The sequence below is a fragment of the Microcaecilia unicolor genome, chromosome 13 (genome assembly GCF_901765095.1).
Source record: "Microcaecilia unicolor chromosome 13, aMicUni1.1, whole genome shotgun sequence".
Lineage (NCBI taxonomy): Eukaryota > Metazoa > Chordata > Amphibia > Gymnophiona > Siphonopidae > Microcaecilia > Microcaecilia unicolor.
In genome coordinates, this window is record NC_044043.1 from 24,101,714 (window position 1) to 24,123,595 (window position 21,882).

General features: G+C 49.4%; 1 protein-coding gene across 1 annotated transcript in view; it reads left to right on the forward strand.

Annotated features, from left to right (window-relative positions):
* LOC115456472 (desmocollin-3-like) overlaps positions 1 to 21,882 on the forward strand; it is a 209,431-nt gene that overhangs the window by 168,501 nt on the left and 19,048 nt on the right. The window contains exons 14-15 of the mRNA XM_030185558.1: positions 13,598 to 13,722; positions 16,855 to 17,088. Of these exons, the coding sequence (XP_030041418.1) occupies positions 13,598 to 13,722; positions 16,855 to 17,088 (359 nt within the window). The remainder of the gene's footprint in view (positions 1 to 13,597; positions 13,723 to 16,854; positions 17,089 to 21,882) is intronic.

The following is a 21,882-nucleotide window of genomic DNA, read 5'->3' on the forward strand; positions in this document are numbered from 1 at the left end:
TCCATTTTCTTGCGTTTTGGCGGCGGCGGCAGTTTAAACAAATGAAAAAAAAAAAAAAGAAAGGTGCGAACCGCGTAAGCGCGGCCACCTGTTTTTTCCGATATGGCTTAAAAGTTCAAACAGCTGCTGTCGGTCAGCGTCGCGCAGTTCACGCAGCCGGAACGTGTAAATTTTGCTCTCCCTTCTAGGTTTCTTCGGGTCCGGTGCTGCCTCCGGTTTTTTCGGGGCCTTTTTCGCCGGCTGTTGTTTCTTCAACGTTCCACTGGGCTCCGCTTGTTCGGAGGTGTCGGGCGCGCTGTCGATTGCCACGGGGCCAGTGGCGCGAACAGCGGCCATTTTGTTTCTCCCTCCATCTTATCAGTCGGGGATCTCTCTGCTGAAGGTAAGGCTGCAGTTCATAGAGCAGTTCGGCTCCAAAATGTGTACACTTTTGTATGTGCTGAACGGCGTATTCTAAAATGCTCTTCACATCAGCAGGCAATATTTGGTTGAAAGGGGGCTCCTTTCATATATGGATATATAACAAGCTTTTCTTCTTTTAAATTTCTATGTATCACGGGGCTGTTAACACTAGTTTTTTCTGGTGCTCAGTCATTTTTCATTGCCTGGTGGAAAATCTACATCTTATCATAATATAATATCATAATTCATTTCAAGCATTTTCCTCAATAGCTGTAGTATTATACAGTGTTTTAAGAACTTTAGAAACTTTCTCTATAGGCATAGAGTAAATTTTTGTCTTTCTCATTCCCTGATGAATAGGACTACATTGTCTAAGAGTCAATTGATTGGTACTTTGCAATTCTGACCATAATATCTTAGTTCCTTTCAAGCATTTTACTCCATGCCTATGATGTTATATAGTGTTTTAAGAACTTAACAGACAATCACTCTCAATGGCTGTAGTGTTATACAGTGTTTTCTTTTTCCGGCTTTAAGAAGCCTTCTCTAGAGGCATACAGTATATTGTTCAGATGCCATTGGGATATATCAGCTCTTTCATATTCTCTGAGGGACAGTCCTGTCTACCAAGCTCCCAGTCACTCAGCTGCCTTAGCAGGCATGCTTTATTCATGTCTTCCCTTCTTTTCCAACTGCCTTGAAGCCTCTCATATTTCATTTTAGCTTTCTTCTGGTTTTTACAGGACATATGGTCACTTAGAGAATAAAGTCATCCTTTCACTTAAAGATAGTGGACGGTCCTCAAACCATCTACTCGTGTTTGTCTCTACTCTATCAGTTCAGCATTGGCAGATTATAAACATCCTGGTTTGGTCCAGTATGCCTATACATACCATCTGCTATCTCTTCCTCTTCCTTAGAGACCTGATGTTATATCAAGCTTTCTTGAATTCAGATACAGTCTTGTCTACACTGCCTTCACCAAGTGGCTGTGGCACAACTTCACTTTTTTCGTTACAGGTAATTTCCAAGTTTGTCCTTTTTCATTTTCATTCTATGCGCCTTCACTCCAGAGTGTTCTTTCAATTGGAAGGGGATTCACTCACTTCCTGTGTATTTATACCATAGGTACATAAGTATGGTTATGCTGGGTAAGGCCTAAAGTCCATCAAGTCCAGCATTCATATCTAATGGGCATAGGTACATAAGTTTTGCCATTCTGGGGAAGCTCAAATGTCCACCTTTCTACAGCCAGAACAGCATTAAAGAAAAAAAAAAAAAAAAACCTCTCACGAGAGTATCGAACAGAAATCTCTGCTCCAAAAGCAAGGCTTTGCAGTAATTCTGCAAACTAACGCATACAATATTTGCCATGGCTGTTCACCACTAGGAACACCGGGGACCCTGGGCCTAGGTTCGGTGTTTTAACCTGAAACAAGCTCAACATTCATATCTATTGGGTGTGAGTCTGGTACTACTACTACTACTACTACTTAACATTTCTAGAGCGCTACTAGGGTTACGCAGCGCTGTACAAATTAACAAAGAAGGACGTTCCCTGCTCAAAGGAGCTTACAATCTACATCTCAGTGAGGGAGGACGCATGACCGTGGTACGTGGATTAGTGGTATGTGGATTAGGGAGATCCAAGAAATTACAGGCCGGTGAATCAGACGTTCATACTGGGACAATTTTTTTCTGTCCGGAGCGTACTACCATAGCTGGTGGACTCCTATATTCAGAACTTTCTATATTCAGAACTTACCCAACTATGGAACGCCATAGAGATAGGGTTGGAGTTTGTAGCCCTATTTAACTGGTGTCCTTGGTCACCCTTCCTCTTCTCCTCAGGGTCCAGAGAATGGCTAGTTTTTTGCTTATGCATTAACCGGTCATTTTCAGCAGTATTCTCTCTTCCGTTCTTTTATAGATCTAAGAGGATGTTCATTGCGCTCTTAGGGTCATTTCATTCTTACCTAGACGACTGCCTAATTGGAGAAAGTCTTATCAGCAGAGTTCTCAGGTCACGCACCGGGTGTTGCATTTCTTACAGTCTCTAGGTTGGGTGGTGATTGTAGCCAGGCCTCTCATTTGATCTCTCATTTGATCTCTCATCAGATATCTCTGATTTTCTCTTTGTTTAGTCAGGTTGGCGCACAGTCTTTTGTCTCCTCTGCAAACATCCCAGTTTATATTTTTCTTGGTGACCTTGGGCCTTCGGCCATTTTCTCGCTCTATTCTGCAGAATGCAATTTTACTTTCTAATGCCCAAGAAGGAATTTTCCTTCATCCTATTGCGAATCTCAGGGTCATCAATCGCGCTATTTAAGTGTCATCTAGTTATCTCAAGAACCTTAGTTCTGTCATTGGGATGCTTCGTGCAGTACACTTTTTGGCAGAAGCTTGTTTTTATATATTTTTTTTCTGGGGGACCTCAGCAATTCGTTTTACCTTCGGGTGAATTTTGTTTTCCCTACTGACAAACAAGGCGGAGAGAGCTATGTTGGTCCTTGCCATGGCAATGGGTTATGTCATCCGCCAAGGAGGAGTTAAGAGTATACTCTTGAGTTTGTACTCATTTTTTCTTAGTTGTGTCACCCTGCGTTTAGGTGAATGGACTCTCATTTTTTCAGCCTTACTTCCTCACTGCGACACTTCAGGGCTATCTCTTTTTGCCTTCAGGCTCACGAACATTTCTTGCTTCTTCCGTTCAGCAACAGTCTTGACGGAGACAGGGACAGATGCCAACGTCCAGCAGGGGTTTTTCAACCTTCTTTATGCGTTTCTTCCATCATCTCACTAGGTGTTTACGCAGAACCAAGGCACCCTTCTACATCCGGACCCCCAGTCACTCAAACTTATGGCGTGGTTACTGGGTCTGCAACATCTTTGATATTTTCGCAGGAAGTACTTCAAGTTTTAATTGCTTCCAGACAGAAATCTACATTAAAGTCCTATGAATCAAAGTGGCGACGGTTCACTCTGTGGTACTCCTCTCGCCACTTCATTCCACAAACAGTATCCATTTTGCATGTTTTGGAATATCTTCTGCATCTTGCGAAATCTTGTCTGTCTTACTCATCCATTAGAGTTCATTTGGCAGCTCTATCAGTGATGCATGATACTGTTGACAACCGCACGCTTATGCAGCATCCACTGTCAAAGCGGTTTCTTAAAGGAGTCCTGCACCTGTACCTCCCGCTTCGTCCACCAGCTAGGTGAACTAGGTGAACAGACTCTTAAAGTTCTGTTTTCTAGTAGCCATAACTTTTTCTATAAAGTTTTCCTCTTCAAGCAGTATTTCCCAGTAGCCATTGCAGCAAGTAGATCTATGTGTGGAATACTTCTACAGTTGGTAACTTCTTTTCGGTCTGCTGTAGTTTAAAGTTTTCACCTTTCCCAATCGGTTTTTTCTTATTGGTTTTGTCCTTCTAGCCAGTAGGCGTAAAAGTTTTTCATTGTTTCTAACCCGCTATATCGCGAAGGATCAAGGAAATGAGAATGTCTATTTCTCTTCTCGCTGAGAGGGCAGTTCCACAGCGTATTACAACATATTCCACAACTTCAGAAGCGGGCTCTATTCTTACTACGGCGATTTTTGGTGCTCTCAGTGCACATTGGTAAGTTGGCAACTTAGTCCTAGTTTCATTTTATTTTGCTCATTGGGACACACTACATGTTAGTTGTCGCCAGGTGGTCTATGCAGCATGAACATTTCTCTGCAGTTTTCATAGGGTCCCTCCCTTCAGATTACTGCTTTGGTACTTCCCATCAGTCCAATCCTGGTCCGGTCCGGAGGGACGCTAAGGAAGGAGAAATTAGATCTTACCTGCTAATTTGCTTTCCTTTAGTCCCTCCGGACCGGACCAGGCCCCTCCCATGTTCTCTCTACTCTTTAGCTTCTTTTATTAAGTAGGAAGTGTATTCAGTAGGAAGTGTATTCATTCCTTTACGATTCGTGGAACAATACTATATATATACAGAACTTTACGTGGTCTATACCACATCTCTGGTGGTTGCTGGTGAGCTCAATTGCTGGAATCTATCTATAAAACCTTAAATACGCCATACCACTTCTCTGGTGAGAGTTGTGGCTGAGCTCAGTTGCTGGAATATCTATAAAACCTTAAATATGATTTACCACTTTTCTGGTGAGAGTTGCTGGTAAGCTCAGTTGATGGAATATATATAAAATCTTAAGTGGGCCATACCATTTCTCTGGTGAGAGTTGCTGGTGAGCTATAAGACAAGTGAGCCATACCACTTCTCTGGTGAGAGTTGCGGGTGAGCTATATTATACGTGAGCCATACCACTTCTCTGGGGAGAGTTGCTGGTGAGCTATATTACATGTGAGCCATATCGCTTCTCTGGTGAGATTTGCTGGTGAGCTATAGTACAAGTGAGCCATACCACTTCTCTAGTGAGAGTTGCTGGTGAGCTGTAATACATATCGGGCCATACCACTTCTCTGGTGAGAGTTGCTGGTGAGCTCTGATACTTGGCGTTGCCGAGTGCTTTGTGGCTGCTAGGATTCCATACGGCACAGAAGGTCTTTCTTTCTTTCCTGCTTTGTTATTCAAATACTGAGGCTAAGGTCACATGGCCAGGGCTCCTATTGGCTCTCTAGAGTCAGAGTTTTTTCTCAGTCTCCACCTGCTGGTAGGCGAGCACAACCCATCAGTCCAATCCTGGTCCGGTCCGGAGGGACTAAAGGAAAGCAAATTAGCAGGTAAGATCTTATTTCTCCTTTTTTTGTGGAATAAACATTAGCACATGACCATTAATTTCTACTGCAGCTTAGTAAAAGGAGCACCTAGATCTAAGCACCATTTGCATTTCTAGAATACGCAGGTGCACACTCAGCGCAACTCGTTTCCCAAGGAGGCATTCACAGGGGAGGAGCGTGAGCGGGATCAACATTGATGTGCATAACTTATATAATACTGTAAGTTATGCACTAAAGTGCCACATTTAGATGCATGCATTTACGCCTGCTGTTAACACCTGCGCCTTAAGCTAGCATTCTATAATGGAATCTTTGCTCCCAAATGCCATTATAGAATTCACACTCAGCACGTTGCATTCTAGATGTTTAATTAGTGCCCCCTGTGCGTCTCTCCATTTTAATCAACTAAACATATTGTAATCACTAAAGGCCCCTTTTACAAAGCTGCGGTAAAAGGGGTCCTGTGGTGGATTTGCTGCATGTAAGGCCCCCTTTTACTGTAGTGGGTAAAAGAACTTTTCTCCGAGGAACTGTTCTCACTGATGGGTGACGTCCACGGCAGCCCCTCCAATCGGAACTTCACTAGCAAAGGCCTTTGCTAGTCCTCGCGCGCCCATGCGCACCGCGCATGCGCGGCCGTCTTCCCGCCCGAACCGGCTCGTGTTCGTCAGTCTTCTTTTGTCCGCGCTCGGTACGGTCGTGTTTTTGCCGTGTCGCGCCCCGGAAAGTCGACCTCGCGCGTCGTTCTTACTTCGTGTTAAAAAAAAAAAAAAAACTCTGTGTGGAAGGAGACTCTCCGGTCTTTTTCCTTCCCATATTTCCAGTTTTTCGCCCCGGTAAGTTTTCTTTCGTCGTCTTTTAGGCCGCTTTTAGGCCTCGGGTCGAAGTTTTCTTCCCCTTGTTTTTGTGGTGCCTTTTCCGCCATTTTGACTTTTGATCTCGCCGGCGTGATTTTTCCGCCCATGACATCGAAGTCTCCCAGCGGCTTCAAGAAGTGCACCCAGTGCGCCCGGGTCATCTCGCTCACTGATAGGCACGCGTCGTGTCTTCAGTGCTTAGGGGGCTGGGCACCGCCCGCAGGCCTGTAGTCTGTGTTCCCTTTTACAAAAGTGACTCAGGTAGCGAGATTGGCCCAGTGGAACGTTTTGTTCTCGGGCTCTTCGTCGGCATCGGCACCGGGAGGATCCAGTGCATCGACGTCGTCAGCGCCCGGACCTTCATCTTCGCCCCTGACTGCATCGAGTGTATCGAGGCATCGACCCTCTGCATCGGGGCGACATCGGAGGGCTGCGTCGGTGACATCGAGACCTCCTCTTTTGCTGATGTCGTCGGACAGTGGTGCTTCGTCTGGAGCGCAGGTGAGGGCTGTCCATTCCCCTGCTGGTGGCGGTGAGCCTTCGGGTGGGTCTCCTCCTGCCCTGAGGGCTCCCGCGGTACAGCCCCCCTGAGACCGACCTCCTTCGGCCTCGGCCCCGAGGAAGCGACGACTGGATTCGACGTCCTCGTCGGTGCCGGGAAGCTCCGGTGACATGCTTCGCTCCAAGAAATCGAAGAAGCATCGTCACCGGTCTCCTTCCCGTGTCGGCACCGAGAGCTCTGGGTCGCCGAGGGAGTCGGCACCCAGTAGGCATCGGCACCGAGAGGACCGCTCACCCTCTGTTCAGGAGGTGTCGATGCGCTCCACTCTGGACAGCCCGGAACAGCCTCCACGCCCGGAACAGGTTTTGACATCGACTCCTGCATCGACATCGATGTCTTTCTCCACAGCCGCTCTGCACGAGAGCCTCCGGGCCGTTCTCCCAGAGATCATGGGGGAGCTGTTGCGCCCTACCCTTCCGGTACCGGGGGTGCTTGCGCCACCGGTACCGTCGAGCGAGGCGCCGGCTGGTCCCATGCCCGAGGTGAGGCCTTCCGCATCGGTACCACGTGCGGCACCGACTGCGGTCGCCTCCCAGGAAGGCTCCCCGACTACGTCGGCGGAGGGAGCTTCGCCGATGCGGGCGAGAGAGTCTACCTCTCGACGTTCCCATCGTGGACGTGGCTCCACGGAGTCGAGTCGGGCACGGTTGCAGACACAGGTCCGTGAACTTGTGTCTGACACCGAGGGTGAGGCCTCGTGGGAAGACGAAGGAGACATCAGATATTTCTCTGACGAGGAGTCTGAGGGTCTTCCTTCCGATCCCACTCCCTCTCCTGAAAGACAGCTTTCTCCTCCCGAGAGTCTGCCTTTCGCTTCCTTTGTCCGGGAGATGTCTACGGCCATCCCCTTCCCGGTGGTTGTGGAGGACGAGCCCAGGGCTGAAATGTTTGAGCTCCTGGACTATCCTTCTCCACCTAAGGAAGCGTCCACTGTTCCCTTGCACCATGTCCTAAAAAAGACATTGCTGGCGAACTGGACCAAGCCTCTAACTAACCCCCACGTTCCCAAGAAGATCGAGTCCCAGTACCGGATCTATGGGGACCCAGAGCTGATGCGCACTCAGTTGCCTCACGACTCTGGAGTTGTGGATTTGGCCCTAAAGAAGGCCAAGAGTTCTAGGGAGCATGCTTCGGCGCCCCCGGGCAAGGACTCTAGAACCTTGGACTCCTTTGGGAGGAAGGCCTACCATTCTTCTATGCTCGTGGCCAAAATTCAGTCTTACCAGCTCTACACGAGCATACACATGCGGAACAATGTGCGGCAGTTGGCGGGCTTGGTGGATGCGCTCCCCACTGAGCAAGCCAAGCCATTTCAGGAGGTGGTCAGGCAGCTGAAGGCGTGCAGAAAATTCCTGGCCAGAGGGGTGTATGACACCTTTGATGTTGCGTCCAGGGCCGCTGCTCAAGGTGTGGTGATGCGCAGACTCTCATGGCTGCGTGCCTCCGACCTGGAGAATAGAATCCAGCAGCGGATTGCGGACTCGCCTTGCCGTGCGGATAACATTTTTGGAGAAAAAGTCGAGCAGGTGGTAGAGCAGCTCCACCAGCGGGACACCGCATTCGACAAGTTCTCCCGCCGGCAGCCTTCAGCCTCTACCTCTACAGGTAGAAGATTTTTCGGGGGAAGGAAGACTGTTCCCTACTCTTCTGGTAAGCGTAGGTACAATCCTCCTTCTCGGCAGCCTGCGGCCCAGGCTAAGCCCCAGCGCGCTCGCTCTCGTCAGCAGCGTGCGCCTCAGCAAGGCCCCTCGGCTCCCCAGCAAAAGCAAGGGACGAGCTTCTGACTGGCTCCAGCAGAGCATAGCCGACATCCAAGTGTCAGTGCCGGGCGACCTGCCAGTCGGAGGGAGGTTGAAAGCTTTTCACCAAAGGTGGCCTCTCATAACCTCCGATCAGTGGGTTCTCCAAATAGTCCGGCAAGGATACACCCTCAATTTGGCCTCAAAACCTCCAAATTGTCCACCGGGAGCTCAGTCTTACAGCTTCCAGCACAAGCAGGTACTTGCAGAGGAACTCTCCGCCCTTCTCAGCGCCAATGCGGTCGAGCCCGTGCCATCCGGGCAAGAAGGGCTGGGATTCTATTCCAGGTACTTCCTTGTGGAAAAGAAAACAGGGGGGATGCGTCCCATCCTAGACCTAAGGGCCCTGAACAAACATCTGGTCAAAGAAAAGTTCAGGATGCTTTCCCTGGGCACCCTTCTTCCCATGATTCAGGAAAACGATTGGCTATGCTCTCTGGACTTGAAGGACGCCTACACTCACATCCCGATACTGCCAGCTCACAGACAGTATCTGCGATTTCAGCTGGGCACACGTCACTTCCAGTACTGTGTGCTACCCTTTGGACTCGCCTCTGCGCCCAGAGTGTTCACAAAGTGCTTGGCTGTAGTGGCAGCGGCACTTCGCAGGCTGGGGGTGCACGTGTTCCCATATCTCGACGATTGGCTGGTGAAGAACACATCCGAGGCAGGAGCCCTGCAGTCCATGCAGATGACTATTCGCCTCCTGGAGCTACTGGGGTTTGTGATAAATTATCCAAAGTCCCATCTTCTCCCAGTGCAGAAACTCGAATTCATAGGAGCTCTGCTGGATTCTCGGACGGCTCGCGCCTATCTCCCAGAGGCGAGAGCCAACAACTTGTTGTCCCTCGTCTCGCGGTTGCGAGCGTCATAGCAGATCACAGCTCGGCAGATGTTGAGATTGCTGGGCCACATGGCCTCCACAGTCCATGTGACTCCCATGGCCCGCCTTCACATGAGATCTGCTCAATGGACCCTAGCTTCCCAGTGGTTTCAGGCTGCTGGGGATCTAGAAGACGTGATCCACTTGTCCACGAGTTTTCTCAAATCCCTGTATTGGTGGACGATTTGGTCCAATCTGACTCTGCTGACCACGGATGCGTCTCTCCTGGGATGGGGAGCTCATGTCGATGGGCTTCACACCCAAGGAAGCTGGTCCCTCCAGGAACGCGATCTGCAGATCAATCTTCTGGAGTTACGAGCGATCTGGAACGCTCTGAAGGCTTTCAGAGATCGGCTGTCCCACCAAATTATCCAAATTCAGACAGACAACCAGGTTGCCATGTATTACGTCAACAAGCAGGGGGGCACCGGATCTCGCCCCCTGTGTCAGGAAGCCGTCAGCATGTGGCTCTGGGCTCGCCGTCACGGCATGGTGCTCCAAGCCACATATCTGGCAGGCGTAAACAACAGTCTGGCCGACAGGTTGAGCAGGATTATGCAACCTCACGAGTGGTCGCTCAATTCCCGTGTAGTGCGGCAGATCTTCCAGGTGTGGGGCACCCCCTTGGTAGATCTCTTCGCATCTCGAGCAAACCACAAAGTCCCTCAGTTCTGTTCCAGGCTTCAGGCCCACGGCAGACTGGCATCGGATGCCTTCCTCCTGGACTGGGGGGAGGGTCTGCTGTATGCTTATCCTCCCATACCTCTGGTGGGGAAGACTTTGTTGAAACTCAAGCAAGACCGAGGCACCATGATTCTGATTGCTCCTTTTTGGCCGCGTCAGATCTGGTTCCCTCTTCTTCTGGAGTTGTCCTCTGAAGAACCGTGGAGATTGGAGTGTTTTCCGACCCTCATCACACAGAACGAAGGGGCACTTCTGCATCCCGGCCTCCGGTCCCTGGCTCTCTCGGCCTGGATGTTGAGAGCGTAGACTTTGCCTCTTTGGGTCTGTCGGAGGGTGTCTCCCGCATCTTGCTTGCTTCCAGGAAAGATTCCACTAAGAGGAGTTACTTCTTTCTGTGGAGGAGGTTTGCCGTCTGGTGTGACAGCAAGGCCCTAGATCCTCGCTCTTGTCCTACACAGACCCTGCTTGAATACCTTCTGCACCTGTCTGAGTCTGGTCTCAAGACCAACTCTGTAAGGGTTCACCTTAGTGCAATCAGTGCATACCATTACCGTGTGGAAGGTAAGCCGATCTCAGGACAGCCTTTAGTTGTTCGCTTCATGAGAGGTTTGCTTTTGTCAAAGCCCCCTGTCAAGCCTCCTACAGTGTCATGGGATCTCAATGTCGTTCTCACCCAGCTGATGAAACCTCCTTTTGAGCCACTGAATTCCTGCTATCTGAAGTACTTGACCTGGAAGGTCATTTTCTTGGTGGCAGTTACTTCAGCTCGTAGAGTCAGTGAGCTTCAGGCCCTGGTAGCCCAGGCCCCTTACACCAAATTTCATCATAACAGAGTAGTCCTCCGCACTCACCCTAAGTTCTTGCCAAAGGTTGTGTCGGAGTTCCATCTGAACCAGTCAATTGTCTTGCCAACATTCTTTCCCCGTCCTCATTCCTGCCCTGCTGAACGTCAGCTGCACATATTGGACTGCAAGAGAGCATTGGCCTTCTATCTGGAGCGGACACAGCCCAACAGACAGTCCGCCCAATTGTTTGTTTCTTTTGATCCCAACAGAAGGGGAGTGGCTGTGGGGAAACGCACCATATCCAATTGGCTAGCAGATTGCATTTCCTTCACTTACGCCCAGGCTGGGCTGGCTCTTGAGGGTCATGTCACGGCTCATAATGTTAGAGCCATGGCTGCGTCGGTAGCCCACTTGAAGTCAGCCACTATTGAAGAGATTTGCAAAGCTGCGACGTGGTCATCTGTCCACACATTCACATCTCATTACTGCCTGCAGCACGATACCCGACGCGACAGTCAGTTCGGGCAGTCAGTTCTTCAGAACCTGTTCGGGCTTTAGGATCCAACTCCACCCCCCGAGGGCCCTGTTTGTTCTGTTCCAGGCTGCACTCTCAGTTAGTTGGTAAATTTTTTAGGTCAATCTCAGTTATGTCCTCGCCGTTGCGAGGCCCAATTGACCATGGTTGTTGTTTTGAGTGAGCCTGGGGGCTAGGGATACCCCATCAGTGAGAACAAGCAGCCTGCTTGTCCTCGGAGAAAGCGAATGCTACATACCTGTAGAAGGTATTCTCCGAGGACAGCAGGCTGATTGTTCTCACAAACCCACCCGCCTCCCCTTTGGAGTTGTGTCTTCCCTTGCTTTGTCTTGCTACATATGGGACTGACGAACACGAGCCGGTTCGGGCGGGAAGACGGCCGCGCATGCACGGTGCGCATGGGCGCGCGAGGACTAGCAAAGGCCTTTGCTAGTGAAGTTCCGATTGGAGGGGCTGCCGTGGACGTCACCCATCAGTGAGAACAATCAGCCTGCTGTCCTCGGAGAATACCTTCTACAGGTATGTAGCATTCGCTTTTTCTTTTATGGAAATGACTGTGCGGTAAGAGTAACACTTGCCGCATGGCCATTTCTGTTTATCCCATGTGTAGCAATTTCTGTTTATCCCACACATTTTTGAATTCCGTTACGGTTTTCATCTCCACTACCTGCCGCTGTAGGGCATTCCAAGTATCCACCACCCTCTCGATGAAAAAATACTTCTTGACATTATTCCTGAGTCTTCCTCCCTTCAACCCCAATTCATGTCCTCGGAGGCGGTAAGGACTCCCGTGCTAACCCGATGGTGCACTACCAGATAAACTATTTTTTCAGTGCCAGATTGGCACGTGGCAAAGCAGCAGTACATGTACTGCAGCTTTGTAAAAGGGGCCCTAAGTCAAAGTCAATGGATTTGCTACAGAGGAATTGGGAATATGTTATAATTTGCTGTATAACTCGTTAGCTGAAGAAAGGGGACTTATGTGGTCTGAAAATTTCAGGTATTACAGCGTTTGTTGTAAAATCTGGACACATATTCAGGGCTGGGCTGTACCTAGATACCAGGCTGAATGTCTAGGCACCAGAAGTTATCAGAGTATTGCTAGTATTCAGCACTGGTAAGAGCTATCTGGGCAAGTTAGGACAGCTATTAGTACCATCCCGGCACTACCCGGCAGTGATCTTTTAGTCCAGAAAATAATTTTAGTTCTAGTTTTTATTCATTTGTAAAACACAGTTTTTATTCTGATTTTGACCGATAGGCGACAGAAGGTGGTGGTAAATGGAACCCGCTCGGAGGAAAGTAAAGTGAGCAGTGGAGTGCCTCAGGGGTCGGTGCTGGGGCCGATTCTGTTTAATATATTTGTGAGAGACATTGCTGGAGGGTTAGAAGGAAAAGTTTGCCTTTTTGCGGATGATAACGAATATAGCCAGTAGACTCAATACTTTGGAGGGATTAGAAACCATGAGGAGGGATCTCCAAACATTGGAAGAATGGTCAAGGGTCTGGCAGTTAAAATTTAATGCGAGGAAGTGCAGAGTGATGCCTTGGGGTGCAAAAATCCAAAAGAGATGTACCAGATAGGAGGGGAGAGATTGATAAGCTCGGCTCAGGAGAGGGACCTTGATGGTGTCTGAGGATCTCAAGGTGAGGAAACAATGTGACAAGGTCAGAAGGATGCTAGGCTGCATAGAGAGGGGTATAACCAGAAGAAGAAAGGAGGTGTTGATGCCACTCTGTAAAAGGGCTCCTTGTGACTCTAGGTGGAAACTGAACCCAATTCCCCAGGCACTAACCACTAGGCTACTCCCAAACCAAACCAATCTACTCAAGCAAAATCACACTTAATGTATACATCATTCCAGTGTGAAAAGTAGACATATACATAAAGAAGGTTACAATGGCAGTGTTTGGGCAATTATACATGTATCAAGGGAAACTTCATACATTCCAAATTTATTATGTTATACTTGGGAACGAGACCAAAAACAAAACCTTTTAAATAAAATATAAGACTTTAAACCTGGAAACACCCTAGAAGCCTTACACACCCATATCTTATTAAGTTTCAGAAGTACTATTATGCAAGAAGGCTGTGAGACTTAGAAGACCCCTGTCACTATTGAGTAATACTTCTTGTTGATAAGAAGTATCTGAAGAATAGATTTTACTTATTAGAATGTAGACCCCTGACACAGGCACAGTCTGCTGAAACATGGCCATGTCAGGTCATCTTTTCAATAAACTGTTGTGGCTTTTCCCGTTGGTTCTGCTCTTTGTACTGTGGGACATTCTCTTTTTCTTTAGTAAAATGTAGTTATTAGCTTTTTAAAAACAAAAGCATTCTTGTGTATGTATTCTAGGTGCCCTGCTTGCTTGTCTATGTGGTGCCGCTGCCAACAAATACAACAAAGATTGCTTTCCTGATGACTTAGCCCAAGAGAACTTAATCGTATCAAATACTGAGGCTCCAGGAGAGGAGCTAATGGTATGTGTTTTTTTTCTTCTAAAGCTTCATAAAAGTGAAAGCTCTGTAGGGGTGGGGGACACTTTTCAAAATGAGGGGTAAAGTCTGTAGGTACTTTTACCCATTGCTTTTGGACCAGCTACCTAGAAACTCTGACAGGTTCATAAATATTTTAAGGGCCCTTTTACTAAGCCGTGTAAGCGTCTACGCGCGCCCAACGCACGCGCCGATATGAGCAGCCGAAAAATAATTTTTCTTTTCGGACGCACGTATTGGACGCGCATCAAGTGGCATTTGACTTGCGTAGGTCATTACCGCCCGGTTACGCGTGGCAATTTTCATTTTGCCGAACGTCCATTTTCAGCAAAAATTTTAAAAAGGCATTTTTTACAGGTGTGCTGAAAAATGCGCACCCCAAAACACGTCTACGCTACCGCAGGCCATTTTTCAGGGCACCTTTGTAAAAGAGCCCTTTATATAAGATCAATTTAGAATTTTAGTTCAATCTATGATTTTGAGTCAGCTAGACTATTGCAATTTAGCTTATTTGAGTTGTACTAAACAAATACTTAAAAAGCTACAAACCATTCAAAATACAGCTCTCCGTATGTTTTCACCTTGAAAAAATGTGATGGATTATCTCAGTTTTGTGTATATTGGCTCCCAGTCGAAGCAAGAATTCTATTTAAGCTATCATTTATTTATTGCATTTGTATCCCACCTCTTTGCAGGCTCAATGTGGCTTACAATATATCGTGAATAGTGAAAACATATAAGAAAGTGTACATTTAGTATAATAGAGGGTCTTGGGTAGCATGATAATGATAAAACATAATAGTAGATTAAAAAGCAAAAAGGCAGTTCTGAATGTATGTATAGGAGTTTATATTTGTTGGTCTTTGTGGTATGCTTTCTCTACGACTTATTTTTATGACCATTTCAAGATAGCTAAAGTTACTAAAAATTGCAGAAAAGGGAATATTAATTTCTTTTCCCCTCCATCCTCAAAAGGTATAAAAAGACTACAAATATTTGAATCCCTCTTTGCTCAACATTAGCTTACCGCATGCACAGTAGTTCCGGCTCGAGTGCACGGCAGATGCCAGAAAAAAATTTTTTTTTAACCACCGGGTTGCCGTGGGAGCCCTTACTGCTACCTCAGTGGATGGAGGTATGTGCTCCCCGCTGCATTGCCATGTGGTAAGTTATCTTGCTGCATGGCCATTTTTTTAATGGGCTTTTTACCCGCTGTGGTAAAAAGGGCCCTGGTGCATAGGAAAAACAGTCCCCGCCGCTACTGCAGGGCCCTTTTTCCCGCAGCTTACTAAAAGGACCCTTTAGTGCACACCACACACTAAGCTTTAATAAAAGGGTCCCTTAATGTTTTGTGGAAAAATATACAGGTAAATATTCAAAACAATTTAACTGGCCAGAAATGGCTGTTGGTTGGTTAAGTCGCCTACTTGGGGCTAACCGCTAATTTTCAGCGGCACTTAACCAGTTAGTGCTGAACTGCAAACCAGCTATTTTGGGGATGTTCAAGGGGTGGAGTCAGCATTTGGCCAGTTAACCTAGCTGGTTAAGTTCTGAATATTGGCAGTCAACCGCATAAATAGGACCACATAAGCCAGTCCAGGCTACCACAGCAACCCAGCAGTAATTCCGCCCCCAGCATGCACCATTTCCAGCACCATGGAAATGTATTTCTGTATTTTTACCACTGGGGTTACCCAACAGTAATCGGGCAGTGGTGGAAACAGCCCCCCAAAACTCACCAGAAACCCACTGTACCCACATATAGGTGCCCCCTTGTAGTGGTGTACAGTTGGGGGTAGTAGATTTTGGGGGGCTCAGCAGACAAGATAAGGGAGCAAGGGTGAGATATGTACCTGGGAGCTTTTATATGAAGTCCACTGCAGTGCCCCCTTAGGGTGACCCACTGCTTTTCTGGGATATCTGTGTGGCCAGTCTACCAAGAATGCTGGCTCCTCCTACATCTCAATGGCATGGTTTGGGGCATTTTTCATGTGGGTGTTTTTTAAATTTTGAAAGTGGATCACAAACATAAACGCACTGAGCACAAAAACATCTAGCAAATACCCATTGTAGTGGTGTACAATTGGGGGTAATGGGTTTTGGGGAGCTCAGCAGATAAGATAAGGGAGCAACGGTGAGATGTGTACTTTGGAGCATTTTTTGAAGTTCACTGCAGTGCCCCATTACTCTCCTGGGACTTCTGGCGGACCAGTCTACTAAAAATGCTGGCCCTCCTACATCCCAATGGCTTGATTTTCTATGTTTTTCACTTGGACATTTTCTTTTTTTGAAGATCACAAGGCACAAAACCTTGTTCAAAACAAACCCTATTCGGATTTTGCACAGTTGTGCAAAACATCCAAAGTTGGACTTAGATGTCATATCGAAAATGCCCCTCCACGTATTAGCGGGCTCCTCAAAACTAGATATTCAACACCGAAGCCTGGACAGGGCCTCTTGAATACATGGGAATAATGCCAGTGCTAGTCAACGAAATGCTGAGCGCTACTGGCTGAATATTTAATTTAATTTAGGCATTTAGTTCAAGGCGGAGGACAATTCAGGGAAAGATCAAAGCAGTTACAAAATCTAAACAGATAACATTTAAAAAGATTAAAAGAGATTACTGTACATAAAATGTTAAAAGTATATAACTGTTTAAAAGTATGACCCACAGCTGTTCACTCTAAACATTATTTACATCTCATACTGTAGTCTTCTTGCGACATTATATATTCCTAGAGATCAGAGGGTTAAGGCGTCTGGCGGTCAATGTTCTTATCATCCCCTGTTCAAATCTAGAAACTATTGAGAGTGTGCATTACAATGCTCTATATTCTGGTTTCTTACATCAGTTTGCATTCCATAGTAGTGATCAGCATGAGTAATTTACCCCATGTTCTATTCTTCATGATACATTGTGATGCATTTTCATTGATTCGGTTAATAAATCTAATATAATGAAGCTAGTTAAGCTGAGGCTACTGGAGACCAGATGTGCTTGAAAAGGAAGAGCTTAGTATACTGATTGATGCCCATATAATAATGTTTTTGTTTTAAGTTTAAGAATAATTTGAACATTTTTTTAAATTATTATTATTTTTTATTTTGTTAAAGGATCCAAATTCAAAGGTCCCCATCCAGATAGTAAACCCTAATCTCAGTGGACAAGGAGCCGCAAGTGAGACGCAGCAGATCATAAAAACTGCTTCTACAGCTGGAGCACATCAAGCTGTAGAATCTAGGGCAGGGCATCACACCTTGGACTATGTCAGACCAGGGCTTCAAACAATGGACCAAGGAAGATCCTATTCAGAGTGGCAGAGCTTCATGCAGTCTCATATTGATGAAGTAAGTATTTCTTTCTTATAAGCAAAGACGGGTACATAAATATTGTAATTCAGATGCAATGTTTGATAAGAGGGCAATATAAGATAGGTGCAAATGCAGAGCACTGGATTCTAATTGTACAATGGCACCTTGGTGGGATTCTGTTATGGAATGATAACATAAGTTGGCATCTAAGGGCCTATGTTTAGGTGTGCCCATTTCCACCATGTCAACAGCAGGCATAAGTGGGCGCACCAAAATGCAGCGCTTAAATGCCTACCTTACAGCACTGGGATCTCTCTCCTGCTGCTGACGGGACTCGGGTGATCGTGTCCTGACAGGAGCAGGAGGGAGAAAACTCCAGTGCCAGGCCCCTTCAGGAGGCTGGGGGGGGGGGGGACCTGGAGGAACAGACACAGCAGGCTGCTCTTCTTCACAGTCTGCTGCATTGCCTTCCCCTGTGGCTGCTTTTCCCCACAGGCCACACATGCACGACCTGAGAGAAAAAGCAGCCGCAGGAGAAGGACAAGCGGCAGAAGGAAGAAGAGCAGCGCTAGAGGACGAACTCTTCTGCTGGTGGGCAGAAGCAGCAGCAATTGGGGGGGCAGTAGCAGCAGCAACAGGAGCGATCAGGGGGTGCTGGGACGGCGAGAGCAGTAGTGATCGAGGAGGACCACAGCAGCGACGATGACGATCCTGGGGAGTCCCGGCAGCGGGGATGATCCTGGGGGGGAGGGGCGGTGGTCTTGTCCTTGGCCGGCTCAGTCTTTGTGGCCCTGCTCCCATGCCCCTCACCTGTAAATGCCCCTCTTGCATTTACATGCTAAGCAAGTTCTGTGTATAAAACCTGACGCAGGTAAAAGTGCTGGTATTCTATGAATTTACGCGTGCTAAATTTGGGCATCAAACCATAGAATGAGGGGTTAAATGTAGTGTTCATTTATTTTAATATTTATAGTCCACTCTTAACATTCTAGGTGGATAACATCTATTCTCCGAGGACAAGCAGGCTGCTTGTTCTCACGACTGGGTTGACGTCCACGGCAGCCCCCACCAACCGGAACAAAACTTTGCGGGCGGTCCCGCACGCAGGGCATGCCCACCGCGCATGCGCGGCCGTCTTCCCGCCCGTGCGCGACCGTTCCCGCTCAGTCTTTTCTTTTCCGCGCTGGAGAGAGCCGTGTTCGTCTCTCTCTCTGTCAGCCCCGGAAACCGGATCGAGCTTTTGACGCGAGTTTTTTCTTCATTGTTTTGTTTTGTTCTAGAACAAAAAAAAAAGAAAACTTTGTTTTTCCCCTCGTACTTTTAGCGGGGGCGCCTCATTGAGGCCTTGTGGCCGCGCGGTCGATTTATTTTTCGAGGTGTGATTTTTACCGCCACCATCGACGACTTTGACTTCGCCGACGCGATTTTTCCGTCGATGTCCTCGAAGGTCCCGAGTGGATTTAAGAAGTGTGGTCGGTGCGGCCGGCATATCTCGCAGACCGACACTCACGCTTGGTGCCTCCAGTGCCTCGGGCTGGAGCACGATACCAAGACGTGCACCTTGTGTCTCGGTTTACGGAAACGGACACAGGTGGCGAGGCAAGTTCTGCGGGACCGTCCTTTTGGAACTTGTGCCGGCCCCTCGACGGCATCGGTGTCGACGGCCGGATCTTCGGTACCGGTACCGATGTCCACGAAATCGGCACCGACCCCCAGGAGCACAGGTCCCGTTGGCCCGCCGGTCTTCCGGAGATGGCAGGGGTGAACAGCCGCGTGGGCAATCGGCCCCGGTCACTCCCTCTACCCAGGGACCTCGGGACCGAACCCTGTCGGACCCGATCCCTCGAGGCTGAGGGAGATCTACCACCTCCTCTTCGGTACCGCAGAGCGCCGATGACGGGCACCGGAAAAAGGCTAAAAAGCACCGTCATCAGTCGCCCACGGCGCATATGGCTACCAGCTCCAGAGATGACTCGACGCCGAGGAAGCGGCAGCGCCGGGAGGAGCGTTCCCCCTCGGTGGTAGAGGTATCGCTACGTCAGGGCACCAGCACTTCGGTGCCGTCTCCTGGACCCGAGCAGATTCCGGCACCTCTACCAGCCCCCTCGCCTTTCCCGACAGCGGGCCTGGACGAGTGCCTCCGAGCCATCCTTCCGGGGATCCTGGAAGGGCTGATGCGCCAGACTGTTGATGGAGGCGCCGGCGTGCTCTAGCCCGGTGCCGAGGCCTTCGACTCCGACGCCGCTTGCGGTGCCGGTCTCGACCGCCACGCAGGTGGAGTCCCCGTCAACGTCGATGGAGGGAGCTTCATACCCGCCGGCGCGGGAGTCCACCGCTCGACGACGCCACCGAGGACTCGGTGCCTCGAAATCGAGCCGGGCCCGGTTGAGGTCTGAGCTACAGGAGCTCATGTCCGACACCGAGGAAGAGGCCTCGTGGGGGGAGGAGGAGGACCCCAGATATTTCTCCTCGGAGTCTGTAGGCCTTCCCTCCGACCCCACTCCTTCACCAGAGAGGAAGCTCTCGCCACCTGAGAGCCTCTCTTTTGCCTCCTTCGTCAGGGATATGTCTATTTGCATTCCCTTCCCCGTGGTCTCTGTGGATGAGCCGAGGGCCGAGATGCTCGAGGTCCTCGACTATCCATCACCACCTAGAGAGTCCTCCACGGTACCGTTGCACAATGTCCTCAAAGAGACACTGCTTCGGAACTGGTTGAGACCTTTATCTAATCCCACCATCCCCAAGAAAGCGGAGTCCCAATACAGGATCCACTCAGACCCAGAGTTAATGCGGCCTCAATTGCCTCATGACTCGGCGGTCGTGGACTCTGCTCTCAAGAGGGCACGGAGTTCGAGGGATACCGCCTCGGCGCCCCCGGGGCGGGAGTCTCGCACTCTGGACTCGTTTGGGAGGAAGGCGTACCAATCTTCAATGCTCGTGACCCGCATCCAGTCCTACCAGCTCTACACGAGCATACACATGCGGAATAATGTGAAGCAACTGGCGGACCTGGTCGACAAGCTCCCCCCGGAGCAGTCCAGGCCTTTTCAGGAGGTGGTCAGGCAGCTGAAGGTGTGCAGAAAGTTCCTGTCCAGGGGTATATATGACACCTGTGATGTGGCATCTCGTGCTGCGGCCCAAGGTATAGTGATGCGCAGGCTCTCATGGCTGCGTGCCTCTGACCTGGACAACCGCACCCAGCAGCGGCTGGCTGATGTCCCTTGCCGGGGGGATAATATTTTTGGTGAGAAGGTCGAGCAGTTGGTGGACCAACTACACCAGCGGGAAACCGCCCTCGACAAGCTCTCCCACCGGGCGCCTTCAGCATCCACCTCAGCAGGTGGACGTTTTTCCCGGGCCAGGCAGGCTGCGCCCTACGCTTACAACAAGCGTAGGTACACCCAGCCGGTCCGAAGGCCTCATCAGGCACAGGGACAGTCCCAGCGCGCTCGTTCCCGTCAACAGCGTGTGCCTAAGCAGCCCCCGGCGCCTCCACAGCAAAAACCGGGGACGGGTTTTTGACTGGATCCATAGGAACATAGCCGCCATCAAAGTGTCCGTACCGGACGATCTGCCAGTCGGGGGGAGGTTAAAACTTTTTCACCAAAGGTGGCCTCTAATAACCTCCGACCAGTGGGTTCTCCAAATAGTGCGGTGCGGATACGCCCTGAATTTGGCCTCCCCTCTACCAAATTGTCCTCCGGGAGCCCAATCCTTCAGCTCCCAGCACAAGCAGGTACTTGCAGAGGAACTCTCCGCCCTTCTCAGCGCCAATGCGGTCGAGCCCGTGCCACCCGGGCAGGAAGGGCAGGGATTCTATTCCAGGTACTTCCTTGTGGAAAAGAAAACAGGGGGGATGCGCCCCATCCTAGACCTGAGAGGCCTGAACAAATACCTGGTCAAAGAGAAGTTCAGGATGCTTTCCTTGGGCACCCTTCTACCAATGATTCACAAAAACGATTGGCTATGTTCCCTGGATTTAAAGGACGCATACACTCACATCCCGATACTGCCAGCTCACAGACAGTATCTCAGATTCCGCCTGGGGACACGGCACTTTCAGTATTGTGTGCTGCCCTTTGGGCTCGCCTCTGCCCCACGGGTGTTCACGAAGTGCCTCGTGGTGGTCGCGGCGTATCTACGCAAGCTGGGAGTGCACGTGTTCCCATATCTCGACGATTGGCTGGTCAAGAACACCTCGGAGGCAGGAGCTCTCCGGTCCATGCAGTGCACTATTCACCTCCTGGAGCTGCTGGGGTTTGTGATAAATTACCCAAAGTCCCATCTCCAGCCAGTCCAATCTCTGGAATTCATAGGAGCTCTGCTGAATTCACGGACGGCTCAGTCCTTTCTTCCCGAAGCGAGGGCCCACAACCTCCTGTCCCTCGCTTCCCAGACCAGAGCGTCTCAGCAGGTCACAGCTCGGCAGATGTTGAGACTCCTAGGTCATATGGCCTCCACAGTTCATGTGACTCCCATGGCTCGTCTTCACATGAGATCTGCTCAATGGACCCTAGCTTCCCAGTGGTGCCAGGCCACCGGGAATCTAGAAGACGTCATCTGCCTGTCCGTCAGTTGCCGCAATTCGCTGCACTGGTGGACACTTCGGACCAATTTGACCCTGAGACGTCCATTCCAAATTCCAGAGCCCACGAAAGTGCTGACGACGGATGCATCTCGCCTGGGGTGGGGAGCTCATGTCGATGGGCTTCACACCCAGGGACTGTGGTCCCTCCAGGAACAAGATCTTCAGATCAACCTCCTGGAGCTCCGAGCGGTCTGGAATGCACTGAAGGCCTTCAGAGTTCGGCTGTCCTATCAAATTATCCA